Source organism: Pararge aegeria, chromosome 13, assembly GCF_905163445.1.
Source record: "Pararge aegeria chromosome 13, ilParAegt1.1, whole genome shotgun sequence".
NCBI lineage: Eukaryota > Metazoa > Arthropoda > Insecta > Lepidoptera > Nymphalidae > Pararge > Pararge aegeria.
Window position 1 is genome coordinate 9,876,850 of NC_053192.1, and position 22,729 is coordinate 9,899,578.

A 22,729-nucleotide genomic window follows, 5' to 3' on the forward strand; every position below is an offset into this window, starting at 1 on the left:
TCTAGAAATTACCAGTTATTTAATATTATTATTATTGTTGTGCTGAAGTTTATGCAGATAAACAGCAAGCTTAAAGTTGGGTGTAGCGTTGACCGCAAATGAGAATTGAAATACTTGTTTGTTAACCTTCATCGGGTGCTAAATGGAGACATTGTACCATTATTTTCTTTATATATATAATAAATAATAGTGATTGTTACTGCTTTGTGTATGATTTGTTTTGAGATAAGTAGTATTACTATATTAAGCCAGTGTTTTATTACGACCCTATGCAATGCCTGCTGAACACACGACATAGACGAGATCGGTACGGTATAGGGACCCAACGAAAGAGTTTAGTGAAAACATTTAAGATAAAGTAATAAAATCACTGACCTGTATTATTAATTAACACAAATTATAGCTTTAATATTGTCACCATGCAACAATATGTTTTAAGTCTTTCCAATGGCAGTAATATGGAACACATACCCCTAAGGTTCCTACGCGGCCCCGCTACGCGAAGGCTCCTAAGGTTTGTATTTATTTAAGTAGGTATGTATTTACTATAAAGACTCATGAACCAGAAATCTTTATTGTATACGTTTGAATAATCACATTATTACTTATAATATATTATGTTAAGGAGAAGTATAAAAACACATAAGTAAGTTCAAAATAAAACTTTGGAATAGGTTATTCTGCAGCCAATTAGAAAAAAATATTTCATGATATTAATTAACACTTGATAAGATATATTAAACAATTTTCAATTAGTGGTAATGAGATATGTTAGAAGCACGTCACAGCATTGAAGTAGCATCGGAGCACGCGACCTCTGCCCGAACCTTGACCGCGTCTTTGGAGACCTGTCTGAAAAAAAAAGCTAAAGTTAGGATCATCATCACATCTGGTTTACTTCTGAGCATGGGTTACCTCAGAACGACAAGGGCTCAAGACCTAGTCTAATATGCTGGTCAAGTGCGGATTGGTAGACTTCACACGCCTTTGAGTACATTATGGAGAACTATCAGGTATACAAGTTTCCTGTCGATGTTTGCCCTCACCGTCAAAATAATAAAAGTATATTAGGTAATAAAAGTATAATAGGGTAATTCAAATTTAAGGCTTACTTAAAATATTATCTTCATCTCAACCACAGGACGTCTACTGCTGATAATATGTTTTTATAGACATCTCAATACGTGGTGGTTTTGTGCCGTTTGTATCCGTTTTATTTCGTCTGGCTTTTGTCAATATCTTTCTATATTCGCACTTTTCAATAAGAGGTCGCGACTTCAGCAATTTGGGGCACCGACCTCTATTGGCGCTCTAAGCCATACGCAACATTCATTGCCGCTTGAGGGAGCCTCTCTGATCTATGCAGGTAACCCTGGTTGAAAACTACGGGTTTCCTTATTTTATTACGGAGTTACGCAAATAATGTCCGCATCTAAGTTGGTGCTAAGAATGCTGATCCTTTACCATATAAGCTTATTTAGTTATCAATTAAATGCGGTGTAATTATTGTCCCCAGATAAAATAATTAAACGAGGCATATTCCATCTCATATTTTTAATTGAATTGATTGACTGCTGTCTAGCAAATAACTTATCGCCAGGGTCACCAGACATATTATGGACCTCATTTTAATAAAAAAAAAACAGGTTGGCGACATTTTTGACATATCTACGTGAAAAATGTTAGAATTTAGCTGTTGCCCGCGACTTGAAATTTGCGTCCACCTACGCCTGTCTCCATGAGAACCTTAAATGCCTATCCAGAAAGAAAGCTACCGGCCAATTTCAATAGTTTATACGGTAGATGACTAAGACAGAAATACACACCTTGGCGTTTATAGTTATTAAAATATTGCGGTTTGTTACTATAAAAGAAGTTTCAAAGAATCCGTTTATCTCTTATGCTGCTATCCTAATTTGACCGCCTTAATTTAGCTATCTCTATCTTTTCCTTCATCTATAGGACTGGTATCCGCATTATCGTCTGTTGTACGCGCATCCTTGACTTATAAATAAGTTGTCCGCATCTGCGCCATTTTTTATAATTATTAACCTATTATGCACATCTTTGTGTCTCTAACTTAAAAAAAAATAGGACTTTCACACAGACTTCCTACCCTTGTTTTACTTCATTACCTGAAATTGATAACATTCCCCATGTTCTAAATTTCAGGTTAGGTTAGGTAGGGTAGGTAGTCTTAACTATAAAATAAACTTTTAACCTCTATTTTACATTATCACCCTTTACTTTTACTTTTATACATAGAAACATAAATACAGTTAGTTTACCTCTTGTATGTGTAAATGCGTTGGTATACCCGCGTAAACACAAGATAGTCGAGAGTGGTGGCATTACGACATAATAATACTCTTTGTTATAACGGTACACAAGTCGATTTTACTGCTTAGGCGCGTCAATAAATCATTTATTTTTCGTCTGATGGCTATGGGCCCAAAGTCCAGGCAGGCACCACAGCATCATTTACCTTGCATATAAAATTAGAGAACCTCCAGCGTGTACTTGATTAACTAAAAAAAAATTACCATATCACTAGTTTCGATGTTAGCTAAACGCAAAGGCGCCGTCCTTGGTCCATCGCGATCAGAGTCTATGCGCTGGTTGCCGTTTTCCTCGTGCAGTGCTTTCTGTAACGCGATCAGAAGACGGTCGAGCACCAAGGCCGCTCTTTTCTGGGGCAGGATTATTTGCTGAAAATATCGATAAAACAAAGCAATGAATACCTTTTAGGTACTTCAAATTATGAGAGAAGTAAAGTGTAAATAGTACAACGCAACGCTCCCGGATAAGAAACGTAGTGAAAAAGTATTTGGATTCTTTACTAAAAATATATCATTATATATATAAATAAATTGTTTATTTGGGCAACTGAGGCTCATAATGATGTAAATACATAATAATTATTACCAGGCAATCACTCAATGTGCTAAATATATATCTCCCATAAAGGAAATCGGACGATAACGCGGTCTATCCGTGGCCTCACCATAGGTTTACTAAGGGATGGTTATAGTCATTGTAGCCCCCAGGTTTATTCTATACCTATAGTTCCACCAGTAATCGGAAATGTTGTTACAATTATGGGACGTAGGAGGCAATATCCCCTTTACTTCTCTCAAGGTACGCCACCCCTATCCGCAAGGCAGACGAGAAAAATATTTTGCCTCCTTAGAAGCGCTCAAGTTGTAGCATTATGGCAAAACAACGTAGCACACACCCACAAGAAGAATATCTTGCGCAAATAGTTGCGTCAAAACACTTGCTCGCTATTTAAATTGCAGCTTGTTGAACATCGTATTCAAGAAGAAAAAGGATGTGTGGTTGTTCCTAACATATTATTTTTTATTTTAATAGGATTTTCAATCACTGTATATATACTTTATCTGTATAAACTGTCGTAGCTTTTTAATTTCATTTTTATAAGCCTCCATTAACATTCTTATTGAGTTTTATCATTTTGAAATCGTTATAAATCCTCTTTACACATATTCATCGTCAATTTAAAAGCTTTAGCTATCGCTTTATTGTAGTGTTCAGATGATGTGCCGCTTTATAATACGTAATAAGTTAAGTTATTTTGTTAATGGAAATTAATAATAATTAAGAACAGTGGCTTAAATTTTGTTTTAAATAAATAATTAAATATACTACGACAATATACAAATCGCCATCAAGCCCCAAAGTAGGCGTAGCTTGTATTATGGGTACTAAGACAACACAGGCCTCACCTCATGGAAGAAGTTAAGGGCTTAAAGGAAGTACCACAATGCTCAATGGAAAAGTGTCGGTGGACTTTAAAGGTTTTTATCACACTTGGCTTTTGTTAGATACCGCCAATTTTCTAACTCCGGACAGGTACTGGGACTTTTAATCAGAAAACACCCAGTGCCCTGGGAAACACCCGATACTCGCGAGTCATAGTTAAACATAGCAACAACCAGTTCAACGAGTCAAACAACAAGTAGAAATACGAATTATTTAAAACTTATTTTCATTACTAAAAATTTGAGTAACTTCTCAGACAAAAATGTCCATTCGGTCATTCAATGCCCCACGTAATTAATGAATGAACATGACAAATCTAATTTAATTTTGAACACTTTCCAATTCACTGCATCTGTCTAGCCGCATAATTAATCATACAAGTTGGCGTAAGCCTTTACACTGATCTCCTATTGTCATTATTTTATTCAGTGGATTAAAGTTCGAAGTCTATTTTTAGAACTAGTGTTTTTTTATGAAACAGGGAATGTTAATTAATTAACGTTAAAATAAATCTAAAACTAAGTTTATGTAAGCTGTTTCAACGCCTTTACGCTTTTATACCGGCTGTAGGTGGATCAAGGAGAATTTAACTTGCTAAGAGGTCTTTCGATCTTATTTAAAAGTTACTTAAGAAGGAGAACGATGACCTCGATGATCGTCAGTCTACGGTCAGCTTTTACAATCATTATCACATATTAGTGATAGAGCCGTGTTAGTGACGGCAGATAAGAATACAGTTGCCACAACCCCTCCTCTTCCCACGGCTTCGTACGAGATGATTAACGAAATATAACAGAGAATGGGCAGCAGGGTCCTTTATGCTATTACCACCAACTTCTGCGTTCACCAACCTGTCTGCTCTTGGTAATTATGGGCAAACCCTCCCGTTGGGAGAGCCCTTTCCAGCCCAGCTGTGGGTTGTCATAGGCTATTGATGTTTGATAATTAGTGATAGTAAAAGAAACCGACAATACAGTGCTGTCCTAGATACAGTACTATTTTTAATTTTAAACTAAATTTTAAACACAATAACTTTTTGTGTCTTCTTATACCAGATTAGGCTGGATGTTAATAAATACAAAGTCCAGAAAAGTATATCTACCTCAGGCAACTCTCTTCTATCTGCTTGGAGAGTGTAAAAATCTTCGTCAGATAGACCTGTGGAGGCACCGTCAAAAGCAGGAAGAGCGAGGGCCGCGGTCAACGTCATCAATAGTACAAGCACGGTATGCATCATCGTGAGGACATAGAATCACCACCTGAAATTTGACAATTGTTTTTTTGAGTACAGTTTTAATACGCACGCACGCACGCTGTAAAGTTTAGGAGTATGTTAGTTCTTTATGGCCAGCACGTAGCGGGAATAGCAGGGTACCAATTCTTACGCTTGCTTGTAGACTTTACTGTCGTCTCAACCTACTCTAACTATGGACTTAACAAAACCAACCAAGATAGCGTGGCGATAGCTATGCTTTTACCATCAAATGTGATCTAGGGCAGACCATGTCCTTGTAGACATTTCAAATCATCAAAGATACCAAACCGGAAAATGAACGCATTGACATCCTTCTTACAAGGCTCAGAACACATAGTTGTACCACGAGCTCATAGGCTAGTCTTCTAATTATACATAAAACATACATAGTCAAGTTATTTTAAACGCTTTTATTTAACTCTTCCTAACAATTCGTGTCCCAGTATCATGCATATCGATTTACGAACACTTCGTCTATCCCATTAAAATAAAAATTCGCACGAGTAGTTCCGATATCATTATCATAGGTCGCCTCAAAATAGAACCGGGAAGCCAAGTATATAGTAATTGCGTTATTTAAAGATAACCTATGCCGAGAATTTTTAAAATATAAAAAATATTAAAGTTAACTGAAAAAACGTTAGATTCAATTGTTAGTTTAGTATTAATTCAGCACATATTAATGTTTTCAAAAAAGTCTTCTATCATAGGAAAGGGTGAATCAAGTCCTAAGACCTCCACGGGGGAGGGGAGGTTCACGGGCCATTTTCGGCTGGGGTCGTCCAATTTTCGATTTTCTTTTATATTTGTTATTTTTTATTATTTATTGTTGATATTTTTTCTTTTTTTTATATTTGTTACTCGATTATTTGGTGAGGTTAGGTACTTTATACCTTCCCAGGTCCTCAGGCACCATTTTAATTTGGTGAAGATATACACACCTATAGCCGTTTGAGTATTTTTAAAGGAACTTCGGCATCTTCTTTCGAAACGCACCATATGGTCAAGTGGAGCTGATGATGAAGATCATGGATGGCCACCGGAACTATACAATAATTAGTATTTCACGGGTTCCGCTTCGATTATGGTATATGGCTGCTAAGCAATTTATGCTCGTCACAATAATAAAGCTGATGGTGAAGTGCTGGGAGAACTTTTAGCTCTTAGAACTTTTTTAGCTTTTAATACTTTTAGATCAACGGGAAAAAACTAAGTGTATCAAATTCCCATAACCCTATGTTATACAAGTAAAAATTGTATAACTTATTAATGAGGAATTGGATCTGGTAGTTACGATAATCTTTTTAGGAGTAACGTTAGATGCTAAACTTCAATGCGGCCTACATATAAATATTTTATCGAACAGACTTAGCAGCATACGCCGCCAAGAGAGTCTTTAAGGGATACATTTAATGAAGTAAAAATAATGAAGGCGCATAGTCAGTTCATATCTGAAAATTTAATGTAAGTACATTACAACACAATTTAAAAAGAAAATGGACTGTAACAATATTACCATTAGAAGTAAAAATAAACTCTTGGTGCAGTTTACTAGGCTACATATTTAAAGTGTAATAATTGATTGTGAAATGATGAAAACAAAAAAAATAACCGGCGAAGTTTGTTGTGGGCTCTTCTTCGAACAGGGCGCTTTTGCAACATTTGTTGCTTTAGGTATAAGTAGTCGAACGAAGTTATCACCATTACACAATTATATAAATATATAGGTATGAACGCTTCATCTGCATCTTGCCTGTGACATTCAGGCCTACATAAACACATATTAGAATTTTTAATTTTTGAATTGACTCCTCATCGATTAGAGACGACAACGACCTTGGTAAAAGCAATATCTTGTTTAGGATTATGAGCAGTTGACATCTGGCTATTATAATTGAATTGCAAAACTAACCACTAAAAAGCGGGAAAAATTTTTTTGTGAAAAAAACAGTCTTTGTTTTATCGATATTGGTTAAAAACAATAATGTAGGCTGATATACATTGGAGTGGACTTCGACATGTGATTTGTCATAATAGGGATAGACATATTTTTTGACAAAACCGACTTAGTTTAACAACTAAAACGCAAGAAATAAATATTTTCTAAAACATTTTATAAGTCGGTGCCAAGTAAAATCTTTCATGGCAAAATAGTTAAGTACCTAAGTTAATTTAGGAAAACCTAATGTTCAAGCTAATGCAAGCATTCGGATCATGCAATATAATGGAAATTCTGTAATCTGATCCAATATTAAAAAGCCAAACGTAATGTCAGGTTAGACGACACATTAAAATCTGTTTTACCCAGATAGGAAAGTATAAAGGGATATTTAATTTTCCTTTAGGTTTAAAGGGAAAATTAAAGAAAATTCAATTACGTTTATATTGGTGGTGTCGGAGGCTCCCGAGGCGTCCTAAAGCCTCATCATGTATCTCGTGACAGGAGGATAACAAATGACACTCTTATTTCTTAAGGATCATCTGGTTTATTGTTTCTCCTGTCTTCGTACTTTACAAAAATATTGTGTACCTATTGTATACTCGTATGTCATACGAAAAATTAAGTCGTTTATTGTCGAGTGGTATGCATCCTCGACTACGGATCTCGAGCTGCTGGACTGTATTCCTGGATTGTTTGTTAAATTTTTTTAGTTTAGCTTAGCACCAACACGAAGTAAGAAATGAAAATACAATTTATTGTACATCGTCAAACGTTTTTAAAGTGATAACTTCTTTTAGCGCGGTACGTATATTTTTAGATAAGATAAAATCTCGGACTCGCAACACCGTTACGAGACGCAGGAATTTGGATTTTTGAATATGGAATTAGGACAACGAGATATAAAAATGTAATTTTTTTTTTTTTTTTTTTTTTTTTTCTCTTCTGGCTTTACAGAGATTAGCCAATGTCAGGTGTCTATATGTTTAATAAAAGTTAGGGAAACTTAAAATATAAAACATCAGGATTAATCTACTTAACTATTTGGATAGGAAAAGGATAGGGATTGATTCTACTTTATAAATATATTATACGATTTGCTCTATAGTTTGATATAATTTTTTTCTAGAAACAAAGATACAATTTTATAAACTTTATACGAATGGATATTTAATAAACAAATTATAGAGGTGGGAAATGGAATGTTTAATGATTCGAGATGAGCAAGAAAGGCAGAACGATCATACATAGGGCATGCAAAGAAAACATGGTTTAAGTCCCCATACTCCCCACAGGAACAAAAAGGATCAGGAACGATTTTCACTCTGTGCAAGTGCGCCGGGGTACAAACATGACCCAGGCGCATTCTACACAGAACAGAGGTGACTGTTTTAGAAAAAACGCATTGGCTAAACCAAGGTTTTCTCGGAATGGATACTTGAATTTTCTTGTAATGTTTACCAACTGAACTATCATTATTCCATACCCTATCCCACTCTTCATACAGATAAACATTGGCTTGGTTTGCCAAGTCGGAACAATGATTCGTATATGGTACAATGTCTCCTATGCGAATAGCCTCATTTGCCAATTGATCCGCTCTTTCATTTCCAGGAATGCCGACATGACTTGGAACCCAAGCCAGCACTATGTTACAATTTTTCTGTGAAGATGTATATAGTAAATCTCTAATTCGAAAAACATTTGGAGACTGCTTATGAGACTTGAACGGAAATCCCATAATAGCCTCCAAAGCACTTCGGGAGTCTGTAAATACAATTGTTTTTGGTATTTTCAGAATTAAAATATATTCAATAGCTTTGAGTAAACCGTAACATTCACCAGTGTAAACTGATGTTTCTGGTGGAAATTTAATCTGCTGAATAACTTGGTATTGTGAATGGTAGACCCCAACGCCCACGCAACTCTTACTCCCATGTTTAGATGCATCGGTATATAAACAGTGCCAATCAGACCATTCATTATTAACAATATTAATAAAATCCTGTTTTATATTAGGGCTATTTTACAATAGTCCTATAACCAATTTAATTTTGGGAACCGCAATAAGATTTTTGTAATTGTATTGGTATAAAGGCAGAGTAACACTGCGATGAGTGGGAGCTCCCAAGCTTTCATATTTTTTATAGCTTTTTACAAGACACGGTGAATCTTTATGCGTCCAGTAATTACAGGTATCAATCTGATCCGCAAGTTGCTTTACTTTTGGAAATAATGGATGGGAGATAAGCTGTAACGTACGGAAGAAAAATTTATCACAGAGTAACTGTCTCCTAAGATATAAGGGCGGATCACAGCATTCTACCTGCAAACAGTTTATTGGAGTTGATTTCATGGCACCTGTAACTAGTCTCAAAGCCTTGGACTGAACGAAATCAAGCTTTTTAATTGCACCTGTGTTACCAGGGTGTAATAAGAATGTCCCATAGTCTAAAATGCTCCTGATCAAAGCATTGTATAACAGTTTCATTGTAAAAGGATGTGCACCCCACCATACTCCAGAAAGACACCTTAAGATATTTAAGTTTCGCTCACACCTTAATAAAACATATTCACAGTGAGGAACCCCAGTCAGCTTGGAATCTAATATAACACCCAAAAATTTTGATTTATCTGTAACTGTTAGCGGTACATTATTGTAACTAATGTGAATACATGGGAGGATTCGTTTCCGAGAGAACAATACAACAGAGCTTTTAGATGGTGATAGTTCTAGACCATTATTGTCTAACCAAGACTTTAAATCGTTCAAAGCTAAGTTTAATAATTCACTGATATTATCTAATGATCGACCAGAAACATATAAAAGCAAATCATCCGCATATTGAAGAACATTTGCATATCTCAATACAGAAATTTCCAAATCGTAAGTATAAATGTTATACAAAATAGGGCTCAAAACCGAACCTTGTGGTAGGCCCTTCCATACAGTTCTACTAATTAATTCACTTTGGGAATGGCCTATTGAATACTTTATATATCTTTCGTATAACATATTTACAATAAAATTTATTAATAAGCTAGGAATATTCAGGGCTAACAGTTTACTCTTTAAAATTGAAATGTTAACATTATCATAGGCAGCATTTATATCTAGGAAGGCAGCAACCACTGATTCATTTTTGGAGAAACTGAGTCTGATGTCTGTGGTAAAGATGCTCAAGCTGTCAAGGGTACATTTACCTTTCCTGAAACCAAACTGTGTTTTTGATAGTAATTTTTTATGTTCCAAAAACCATTCCAACCTGATTTTAATAAGGTGTTCAGCAGTTTTAGCTAACACAGATGATAGAGCTACAGGTCTATACGATTTTGGATCTGAACTCGATTTGTTCGGCTTCTGTAATAAGATCAATGTTTGTGATCTCCAGGATTCAGGAACGATACCCGCAATTATAATATTATTGATTAAAGAAAGATAATAACTAAGACTATTGTCGTCAAGATTTGACAAGAAAGAATAAGGAATACCGTCTTCACCTGGCGCAGAATCTGTCGTTGATGAAAGTACGCCTTTCAGTTCTATAAGTGTAAATGGTGAATTCAAATCTGAATTGTTATAATAATTGTTATTGGATACTATTAGAGGCATTATGGCCATGGGACATTCAGGTACATATGGAGGACCTAAACGATCCATGATTTGCTCTGCTATTGCTGGAGATAATTTATTCTGTTGTGTGTCTTTAAATGCAGATCTGAACTTTCTAATATTTTGCCAAACTATTGATGATGAAACATTAGGATTTAAGGATTTACAAAACCTACGCCAACATTCATACTTCTTTACCCTAAGTAGTTCCTTAGTAGAATTGGCAATTTGTAAGTAATGGTCAAAATTGTCATCAGTCATGTTTTTACAATATTGCTTCTCTGCTCCCTTTCTCTGTTTTACTGCATTAGTGCACTCTGCATCCCACCATGGTAGTGATGGAATAAATCCTGAACCATACTTTTTTAATGGAAAAATTTCATTTGCAGCTGCAATCAATGCAGTAGCTAATGTTTGTGAGCATTCTAATATGTTAGAGCTACTTATTGGTGGTAAACTATTAACTTTCTGTTCAACAGCTACTCTATACAAGTTCCACTTAGCATGAATAAGTTTATGTTTTATTCGTGGTTGTTTCACATATTTTGGAGGTTTTTCCAAAGGAAAAGTTATAATAAGCGGGTAGTGATCACTACCATAAGTAGACTCTGCAGTTGACCAAAGGAGAGATGAAGCAAGATCAGGAGTGCAAATGGACAAATCAGGAGCACTAGGTGTCCGTGCAAGCCTTGTTGGAGACCCCATATTCAAAATACACAAGTTATGTGAGCTAATTAACTCTAACAATTGTTCTCCATAATAGGTTGATGTAGCACAACCCCATAACATGTGATGAGAATTAAAATCCCCTAAACATAAATAAGGTTTCGGCAAAAAATTTAAAAGTTGATTAATTTCATTAAATATATCATTACTAGGACGAGAAAAATATATAGACACATAACATACACTATTTACAATAACTGCAATAACTGATAAGTTATTGCTATGTACAGGGAGAGTGATATTTGTAAATGCCAGATTATTTTTGATGAGTATGGCCACTCCACCATACCCATCAGGTCTATCTTCTCTGACACAAACATAACCTGGCATTTTAAATAATGACTCCTTTCTCAACCATGTTTCTTGAAGACATATGAGAAAAGGTTCATGTTTATTCATTAAATGTATTAAATCGTGTTTTCTACTGTTGAGGCTCAGGCAATTCCACTGAACCACTTTGGCTCTGTGATCCATTGTTGTTTGGGATGTGGTATAATGCTTCAATTACTGTGGCAACGTTGGACGGTGTAACTATGTTTGATTGTGATAATAGTTGAATAAGTATTTTAATAATGTCAGCAATTTTCATGCTATTTTCAATATTTTTATTATTAATATTAGGCTTTTGTTTAGGGAAAACAGGATCTTTTATTATATCAGAGTGAGCAAAGCGGTCATAGCCCTTACCAAGCTTAGACGGTGATCTCGGCTTGGCAAAGACTGTTTTTTTATATGACTGAGACTCTGATTTTGAATAAGATGGAAGGTTAGAGTTTTGAGGACTATGTATGTCCTTTGATGAAGAGGATGACACAGGTGTTGAAAACAAAGCTTCGGCATATGACATCTTTGAAACTGGTGGATGCATCTTAATTGCTTCCATATATGAAATACAACTTTTGCTCATTGTTTCTTTGATTGCTCTCTGTCTATTATGTTCTAGGCATTTTTTATCAATGGCTTGATGTGATCCGTTGCATAAGCAACACCGGTAATCCTCCTCTTCAACTTGGCAAGTGTCACCAGAGTGTCCTTGACCACACTTATAACATTTTGGCAAAGACCTGCATTGATTTTTAACATGACCAAAACGGCAACATTGATAGCATTGTACAGTTGGATAAATGTACAATTCCACTGATAAGGCAGTGTAACACATGTACACCCGGGTAGGCAGAACTTGTCCGTCAAAAGTTATAATTACAGTGCCAGTACTAATAAATTGATTTACATTATTTACAGTGACTTTTCTTTTAATACGCCTGATTTTAATAATAGGACCGCAACCCAGTGGCACATTTATGTTTGACAATATTTCCTCGTCAGACCAATCATTTGGAACACCTCTTACTACACCCATGCGTGTTACATTGAAGGTAGGTATAAAGGCGCTATATTTTTCCAAGCCAAGACTTTGATGCAACAAAAATTTGTTGGCATCCATATAGGAAGAAAACGCCATACTAATGCGATTCCTACCCACACGTTTGAGACTACCATTCACAACACCATCAAATTTGTTACGTTGCAAAAAGCGACCAAAAGTTATGGGATGTAGGGTTGTGGAACTATCACTATTTTCATATTCTTTGTTAACATGTACCACATATGGGGCACTGTCAGATTTCTGATACTGAGCACGACCAATTGGCACTCGAGTTGGTACATTTGTTGGTATGGTGGATAATGATGGTTTATTATTATCAATGGGAGAAGTGGGTTCAGTTGGTTTGTGGTTGGGAGAAATATTTGGATTTTTGTTAGGGCGATTCGGAACATCATCAGTATGTGATTCGCACATGCAGTCATTAAACTTATCCTTTTCATAATTTGCTTTGCCTTTCCTTTTTTTTTTCTTGCACATCGTACAAACGCGGGAAAAAATTTTTCGTTTTAGCGTTTGTTCGGCATTGGACACAGCAGATGCGTCCGTGTCCATTGACGACTCAACCGCTGAGATTAATATATCCATCTTAGATGGAATATTTACAGACCCTGGGGGTATTGTTCCCCCAGGGTCGGGGGGCCGATCCCCCATAAAAGTTTAAAATTTCCAATAAAATATTTTGAAGAACTTACCTATATAAACAGCTAACTACTATGAGAATGACACTAATACTACAATATGTACAATATAAACAACACCAAATCCTTTTCAAGACGAGTTTACAATAAAATAAAAGAAAAATTTGAAAAAACCGCGTCCGCCATGTACGAAGTTTCCCGCCCTTTTTCAGCTAGTCAAAAATGTAATTGATGCGGTATTTAAATAACTTCAAATCGAAATTGTTTATTTCCTATTTTAGTTGCCATGAACCTATAATTTATATTTTAGATTGTAATAATTTTAATGATACAACAGTTGTCAAAATTGTTAACGATGATTCAAAAAAGAATATAATGTATTTTTAATTCTCTAATAACTAAATAAATACAAGATTTTTATTTTTGATAATATAATGATTTGTATTTTGATATTTTTTTTTTTATTTCCCTTAAGTGAACAGTTAGACGGCTTATGTTTATTGTAAATATTAATCTTAGTTTGTAATTATTATTATTTGTTTTACAATGGGAATTATATTACGGCCTACTTGAAATAAATGATAACAAAGAGTACAAAAAATATTCATAAAAAAATTCAATTCATAACCCAATAACCCATCTAAAAATTGTGTAGCGCGCCAAAATAAGTTTTCATTTCTGTCGGCACACCCGGAGTGCAACCCGTGATTTTTTTTCATTCGCTGTAACATGTATGAAATACCTATTTTCTCTAAGGAAAATATTCGGCCTGACCTGGGATTAAAACGAAGTGCCTCGTTATTTGTTGTTGAAAATGCTAACCACTACAGCAATAACGGGGAAAACAATGTAGAGTTTAACAAACGTGTTTTCTAAAATTCTTGGCTGCATTCAATAAACTTTTTTTTACCCAAAATCTATTTAATGGCCAAAGTATTTCTTATCATCGTTTACGGACTAAGTAATTTAGTTTAAAATAATTACTATGATTTAAGACTTAGTTATAACTGAGATTGAGATCAATCAAAATAGTAGTACTTGTCTGAGTTTTTAGGTTTATTTTTAGAAAGTTAAAGTTTGATTTAGGTTAAATGCTAAAATTATTTATCATCTATCTCGCAAAAATAATGATAAAACTAAGCGTAAATATTTTAACAAAATTAATAATATTAAATAAAAATAACAGTTTTGCAAGATTAAACAAAAACTTTTTCCGTAGCAGCGCCCTACGCCGTAGGTGACTCTAAACGTACCGCTACAGATTCGATGAAGGAAATATTCTTGAGATTTATTATCTTTTTACTTGTAATATAATAATTGTGTATTATGCAAAAAAAAGTTCGCCGATGGCACTTCACATTACTTTTTTACATATTGTTTATAAATTAGTAAACATTCATAAGTAAGCCCTTCAGCTTAAGTTCGAGCTATACCTAGAGAGGGTGTAGGCACTATTCCTCCGTCTCATGAAAGATGAGACATTTACCCAGCAGTTATTATTAGGCTAGGATTAATTATTATTATTGTTACCAATTTTAGAATTTTTTTTCCGTAGACAAATGTAATTATTTGTTACAAATTAAATCTGTAGAATCATTGTATTTATTTAAATAATGCTACTGAATTTTCTATCAAAAAAATTCAAAAAAAAAGTGCAACGTAGTTTTATACAACATTAAGTATAAAACATCAATAAAACAATATACTTACAGGCAAATAAGTGTCAATCAATCAAAATTAAAGTATAACCGATCACTTTATCCGATTTAGCTCAAAACTGTTATTTATTTATTTACTGAACAACAAGTGAAACCGTTCACTCCCGGCGTGACGGCAACTAGTAGTATGGAGCGGCGCGCGGCGACCTAGCCTTTATAAGGCGGGAAGGACATACTGCACTTTTGCTTCGAATTGGAAAACATTGAAGTATGGTATAAGAGCTGGGGGCCTAAACTATAGATATTTATGATACAAGCGCGAAGAGTATCTATGCACGGTGATATTTTTAATCTTTCCGATCTCTAAGCAGTATTGTATATAATTATACTAAACAACACCTAAAAAAGGGATAAAAATTCAAATGTTTGCTCAGTCGATACTCGTCAAGTACAGAAAGCAAACTCACTTCTCGTTAATGTTCTACAGATTCTTGTCCATAGTACTGTTCTATATGTTTGTGCAAACATTCATGTATATTTCGCACTTGACATCAAACCTGTATTAAGTTGACACACCCACTTGATAGTTGTATGTTAGAACCTACAATAAAACATTAGTTTTCATCATCATCATCATCATCTCAACCAATTGACGTCCACCGCTGGACATAGGTCTTTTGTAGGGAGTTCCACAATGCACGGTCCTGGGCCGCTTGCCTCCAACGGTTCCCAGCTACTCGCCTGATGTCATCTGTCCACCTCGTTTGGGGCCGACCTACGCTGCGTTTACCGGTGCGGGGTCGCCATTCCAGCACCTTAAGACCCCAACGTCCATCGGTTCTCCGAGCTATGTGCCCCGCCCATTGCCACTTCAGCTTCGCAACTCGCTGAGCTATGTCGGTAACTCTAGTTATTCTACGGATCTCCTCATTTCTGATTAGATCACGTAGAGACACTCCTAACATAGCTCTCTCCATCGCCCGCTGAGTGACTCTGAGCCTTCTTATGAGGCCCATAGTTAGCGACCATGTCTCTGATCCGTAAGTCATCACTGGCAACACGCACTGTTCGAAGACTTTAGTCTTCAGGCACTGAGGGATTTTGGACGAGAAGATGTCACGAAGTTTCCCGAACGCTGCTCATCCGAGTTGGATTCGGCGGTTTACCTCTTTCTCGAAATTGGACCTACCTAACTGGATCGTGTGTCCTAGGTATATATACTCGTCTACAATTTCGAGTGCAGAGCACCCAACAATTATTGGGTGGAGCGGAACATGAGCGTTAGACATAATTTTCGTCTTGCTCATGTTCATACGAAGGCCCACCTGTTGAGAAACTCTGCTGAGGTCATTGAGCATCGCATTAAGGTCTTCCAGAGTCTCTGCCATTATGACTACATCGTCGGCAAACCGAAGTTGAGTGATGTACTCGCCGTTAATGTTGATGCCAAGCCCGTTCCAATCCAGAAGCTTAAAAACGTCCTCCAACGCAGCGGTAAACAGCTTCGGGGAGATAACATCTCCCTGTCGCACTCCTCGCTGTAGTTGGATCGGTTTCGTAGTCTGGTCCTGTATACGGACTGACATAGTGGCGTTTTTGTACAAACACTTCAAAACTTCGATGTACCGGTAGTCAATTCGGCATCTCTGCAGTGACCTTAACACAGCCCAGGTTTCCACCGAATCAAAGGCTTTCTCATAGTCCACAAACGCTAAGCAAAGTGGCCGGTTATACTCTTGAGTCTTCTGTATAACCTGCCGCAGCGTATGTATGTGGTCTATGGTACTGAAGCCCTTTCGGAAACCGGCTTGTTCAGGAGGCTGGAAGTCGTCGAACCTATTCGCGAGACGATTCGTAATGACTCTTGAGAACAACTTGTAGACATGGCTCAACAGCGAGATAGGTCTGTAGTTCTTCAGCAAGGTATTATAATAATAATAATAATAATAAATTCTTTATTGCACACACAAAAACAAAATACAAATAAACACATTTACAGAAATAATTAAAAAAAAAAACTAGTTTAGGTGTGCAAAGGCGGTCTTATCGCTAAAGCGATCTCTCCCAGACAACCTTTGGCGATAGTAGTTATTGGAAGGAACGGGTTGGTGCGGCAATAAAAATTTCTACCTACATAAAAATATTGCAAACTAAACTACATACATGGTATAAATTCTAATACTAAACATATAATTATTATCACCTTTTTTGAAGAACAGAACAACCACGCTCCTGTGCCATGCCTCTGGCGTTGTGCCTTGATGAATGACGGAATTGAACAACCGCTGAAGGACTTTAAGTATCGGTTTTCCACCCGCTTTCAGGAGTTCTGCTGTGATTCCGTCATCACCCGGTGCCTTGTTGTTCTTAAGTTGTTTGAGAGCCATACTAATCTCGTAAAGGCTGACGTCCGGGATATCTTCAGTGAAGTGTCGGGTCGATTTGGCTCTAGGGTCTAACATTAGTTTTTGTACGTAGGAATTTGAAAGCAGTATATTAAATCAAATAGATTACTATCTGATTTCTTTTCTAGTGATGGACCAAGCAGTTAGCGTACCTGATGGTCTGTGGAAAATCATTTCCTATAAAAAGAGCAACAGTTCAGAGAACATGCAATGAACACGTCCTTAAAAATGCCGCTCTGTGTCCATCAACCTAAGGTGTAGGTGGTAAGCCTTAAGTGACTGTAATTACTCCGGCAACCACGCCCTTCAGCCTGGAACACAGCAAAGCTGCAAAACATGGCAAAAAGCATGGCGGTAGTACTTACTACCCGGACGAGCTCAGTCGCAAATAGCTCTACTACTGCTAAGATGTGAAGTAGTCTGTAGTATTCTTCTACATGAAACGACTGCAATTGATTGAATTGTTACTAACGCCGCACCGCGCCGCTGAAACTCCATAAATGCTCTTAATACACCGATATATTAATTTAATTTCCTTAATATTTTTTTTTGGTTAGTCGTGGAGTAAGTTTTCTGCAAATGTTACGGTTTACTTTGCATCTTAGACTGCATTGGCATTTACCATTAGATGCGATCACAAGCCCTCGCTAACTTAATGGTTCTTAATGGGAAAAAATTATTTCCCACCACCTCTCCAGCTAAAGGCTGGGAACATTGTTTCTAAATTCAAACAATACGTTTAAAGCCTTTCTATCCTTTAATAAAGTTGGTATGTCTAGCAAAGTTCCATTTTTAATTTAAACATGCTAGCCTTAATAAATAACTACATTTTGTGATAAGTCGTTAAGTTTTAAGACAGTCTTAAAGCCTGAAGACGAGGGGAGAAGTAAAAAAAAAAAACAAATACCTATTGTAAGAAGTGATGAAAATAAATATGTTTTCCGTCTCGTTTAGTAATCTACTGTTGTTGGTGTGTCCTCCTTTTAGGCAACAACAGAGTAATGAATGATTTTGTACAGATATAGTTTTTGGCCAGAGAGAGCGACTACTTTTAATCCCCAAAAAAATACACGATTCCTATAGGATATGCCTTAAGCGGTAACCTTTATTGACAGCCAACTGGCGCAGTGGAAAATGCCCCTGCTTTCTGAGTCAAAGGCCGTGGGTTCGATTCCCGTAACTGGAAAATGTTTGTGTGATGAACATAAATGTTTTTCAGTGGCTGGGTATTTATCGGTATATTATACGTATATATGTACATTATTCATAAAATAATTCATCAGTTATCTTAGTACCCATAGCATAAGCTAGCTTACTTTAGGACTAGATGGCGATGTGTGTACTGAATTAGTATGTACTGATTTATATTTATTTATATTCTAACAGTCTTGTTCTTTTTTGTTCTTTGTTTCCTAGTCACACTCAAATAGAACTATACACGGACAAAGTCACGGGCAATTGTTGTCTAGCAATTGCCGGTGACTTTGTACGTGTATGTGTCTACATATAAAGTTTCATTCACTAAAAAACTCATTCTGTATGACGCAACAGGTAGTAATAAAGTGGCCCGTGTACATATGAAAAGCTTATGATCATAACATTTTATTGCTAGTGTTTTACAACATGCGTAGGTAATTATTATGATAAAGTCGCTGTAACTAACTTTTACTAAACAGATATAATAAACTCGATGCAATCATTATCATCACCTCAGTCTATGTATCTGCATATAGGCACACTAGGTTTTGGATTGTGGACTTTCTGCTAAGAAATCCGTAGTACGAGCCAGAATTAGAAAAATAGCGCTGTTCAGCCGTGTCTATCAGAGAACTTAAAGCTGTCAGTTACGATTACAATCACTAAATTGTGATAATTATTGTAAAAGTTAACCTTACTGGATCTGTGTCGAAGGTCTAATATCTAATTTTCTCTTTCCTATGAGAGAGAGTCATTTATACACTGAGGATTATGATTCCCTGTTTTCCGGTCTGTATCTAACCAAACATAACTTTTGATGCGTACATTACATGAGAATTATACGGCATCATCTCACTGCCGTATAATTCTCATGTAATGTACGCATCAAAAGTGCCACCTATGGGCCTACTTGAATAAAGATATTTTTAACTTTGACTTTGATAAACCTGGCTTCCACAAAACCTACTTTGAACGAACTAAATATGTAGTACCTATTTAAGGTGTTGAAATGAACTGTTACCAATAATCAGATTGATCTTTAAATCCATAAAGGACCGCTATCAGGAGTTATCTCGCAATATTTGTAACAGCGTGAGTGTGAGAACTAAATATCTTTTGCATATGTTTTCCACTTACAGTGGAGTGTGCCCTACGTAATTGAATGACCTATTATTATTTTTTGCGTCATTATTGTCGTCACTAACTTCAAACTTGGTAGCTGGTTCTTTAAGTACTCGTTCTTTTTCTTCTCTTATCGGAGTGGCCGTTGTAAGTGCCTCCGTTTGGGGCCGATGTTATTAGCCTTTATTTTAAGAGACTCAATTCTACGGTTGTTTTTTATATACGCAAAGCGAGTTCTTCTCATTTCAGGACATCTTGCCTTTAGTAGATAGGGGAAACTTCCACATTTCTTACATATCATTTTTATCTATAAGAGCGGAAACTAGCAAAAAGAACAACAACAACAAATAATTTCATGTCTTTGGTCATGTTGGAGTACGAATCCCAAGGACTTGGGTTGAGTTATTAAACCCATATTCTACGCGGTATTGTACCGGTAGGCTATATCGCTTGGTGACACGACACGGCTCTGTTGATAAGGTGCCAACTAGGCTGTGCCAATTTCCTCCTACCTGATTAAATTACTCCACGTAAGATTAGCACTACCTTCTTGGTCACTCGACAGGTAGTAGACAGTCAGTCTATGGTATAGTCAAATTTGTGCAGATTTTAACTGGGGACAACATTGGTGATTCATCTTAGAACATTATTTTTCATTCTTCTTTAACATCGTTTATAGAATGGGTGTTTAAACTAAAAACGTCTTATGTGTCGGCAATAATATTTGGGATGTGGCTTTTATGAGTGGTGAAAGGCCACTTATTTTTGCACGACGGTTTTAGCCTTCGAACAAAATATGTTTTCGGGATTGTGGCCTTCATTGACCCTCTCTTGTATTTCCTCATAAACCTATTTTGATTTACGACCGATACTCCTACCAAAGTTGACTGTGTGACTTTAGCGTAGGTAAAAAAAATATGTCAGTGACTGTAGCGTATAGAAACATGCATTTTATAAGTCTAGCGTCTACTAGTAAAAATTAAAGCACAATCATGACTGTAAATGACCTCAAATCTTTCAGATTTGTTGTTTTCAGTGACGAAGATAAAATATGTTATTACTCGAGCGATGTCCGTTAAAGATTTCTTACGCATATTCTCTTTTCTAGTTATATCTATATAAAAAAACTATTTAACGTGAATACAATAATTACAAATACATAAATAATATAATGCGGAAGTTAAAGTCCCATTTCTATGGATCATCATTATTATCAACCCATTACCGGCTCACTACAGGGCACGGGTCTCCACTCAGAAAGAGAAGGGTGTTGGTCGTAGTCCACACTGGACCAATGCGGGTTGGCAGACTTTACGCGCCTTTGAGAACATACGGGAATCACGCAGGATGATCGTTTCCCCACGATGTTTTACTTTACCGTTGTAGCAGGTGCAAATTATTAAAAAAACGCACTTAACTCCGAACAATTAGAGGTGCATGCCCGGTATCGAAGTCAGTCCCACGGAAGTTAAAGCCGGAGCCGTAACCACTAGGCTATCATTGCTTTTTCTCTAAGGATAAATATATAAAATAAATAAGCTTGTATTCGGCGGGCGTGCAAAAAACCAAACTAAAATTAAATAGCTGATTTGCAACCTGTTACTTCTCTTATAGTAAATCCAAAAGACTTAAGAAGAGAATCGTAATTTATTGTGAATGTAACCATACATAAAATGTACACTTTGGGGAGGTAATCACTCTTTTAATAGTACAGCGGCTGAGTGGGCAGCCATAAGCCTCTCACTGTGCGACACGGCTAACACATTAGAGGCGCTGTGCATGATGTGTAGCAGTGAGTCCGACCTCTTGACACGTCGTGCTTAATATAAAGCAACATTAAACTATTAAAAACATATATTACGTATTAGATAAACAGGCGTTTACCCGTGGTCCCTTCCAAATCATTCCTGGTGCCAAATCATTGACCTTCCGATGCCAAAATATTTTTTTTTTAAATTTATTACTATAAATTAAAAAATATATTTTGGCATTTATAGTAAGTAATAAATTATTATTAATTGACGACCAAACCGATGGCCCACCCTGATGAAGTTGAAACCGTCGCCTATACACAGAGCAACACTTCACATGACAAGCAAGAAACACCCTGTGTCATCACCGCCATCAACCTGAGGCATAGGTATTAAGCCTCCTGTGCCTATTGAGGAGGTAGCAGTTATTACACTGGCAACCCCAGTCTTCAGACCGGATCGCAGACAGCAATAATGCTGCTTGGCAGCGGAAATAATCATAATAATATCAATAAAATCTACTAGCTTATTAACGTCCCACTACTGGCCAGGCTGTAAAAGAGAAGACGCGCGGACTCCAAAACTCCAAAGCCGGAATATTTATGCAGGGTTTTTTTCTGTGAAATTGTAATGTACTTCCAATAGGGAATCGTACTACTTTTCAGTGTGTTTTAATTTAATACGTAATAGTGCTTAAATATAACCCTAAATATATTTTTTAATGTTTACTATTGAAAAATATAACTTTATTTGAACAGAAGAATTATTTAGAAAAAGCACATTATTGAGGATAAATTAAAGCTCAATATTTAACTTATGATAGCCTGATATAAAATAACTAGCAGAGTCAAATATGGAGCTTCGATTCATAAGTAGATAATAAGTTATATTTTTAAGTAGCAAACATTGTTGTAGAAACAAAATATTGTGTTATAATTTTAAATTTTTAGAATTTGTACCTTTAGTTCTTTTGATAAAAGTCAGGATTATCTACAGAACTTAGCACCCGGTAAGATCTCAGTTATTTTTTCAGTGCAGCCGACAACCACCCATATCCTGGAAAAGGAACTTGGCCATTAATTTTAACATAAATTATAATTTGGATGGGATTTTTATGCATTTTAGATGTTTTTGAAATTAGTGTCCGGATGTCCTTTACCAGTTTTATTTAGATAAAAAGAAAGTAATCGTGGAAAGAAAGCTGTCAGTAATGTTTGCTTTTGAGAGGCTTCTGCGTTACAAAGGTAACCGTGTT

At 36.1% G+C, this 22,729-nt stretch overlaps 1 protein-coding gene across 2 annotated transcripts; it reads right to left on the minus strand.

Annotated features, from left to right (window-relative positions):
• Positions 1–731: 731 nt before the first annotated feature.
• Positions 732–22,494, minus strand: LOC120628852. 2 transcript variants are annotated; one of them, XM_039897494.1, is made up of 4 exons: positions 22,434–22,494; positions 4,886–5,042; positions 2,544–2,708; positions 732–852 (listed from the first exon to the last, which is right to left on the minus strand). In XM_039897494.1, exons 2-4 carry the CDS (start codon positions 5,018–5,020, stop codon positions 772–774), a joined length of 381 nt encoding a protein of 126 aa, XP_039753428.1. In that variant the 5' UTR covers positions 5,021–5,042; positions 22,434–22,494; the 3' UTR covers positions 732–771. The 2 variants fall into 2 exon arrangements, with proteins under 2 accessions (XP_039753428.1, XP_039753427.1); XM_039897493.1 differs by lacking the exon at positions 22,434–22,494 and adding an exon at positions 15,052–15,161.
• Between the last annotated feature and the right edge of the window lie 235 nt (positions 22,495–22,729).

Bases quoted from the DNA above. Each gene is read 5' to 3' on its own strand.
- LOC120628852 (XM_039897494.1), bottom strand. From the start codon at position 5,020: ATGATGCATACCGTGCTTGTACTATTGATGACGTTGACCGCGGCCCTC. The intron at 2,709-4,885 runs GTAGATATACTT...CGATATTTTCAG, and splicing joins ATAGAAGAGAGTTGCCTGAG to CAAATAATCCTGCCCCAGAA. The intron at 853-2,543 runs GTAATTTTTTTT...TTTTTTTTTCAG, and splicing joins ACATCGAAACTAGTGATATG to ACAGGTCTCCAAAGACGCGG.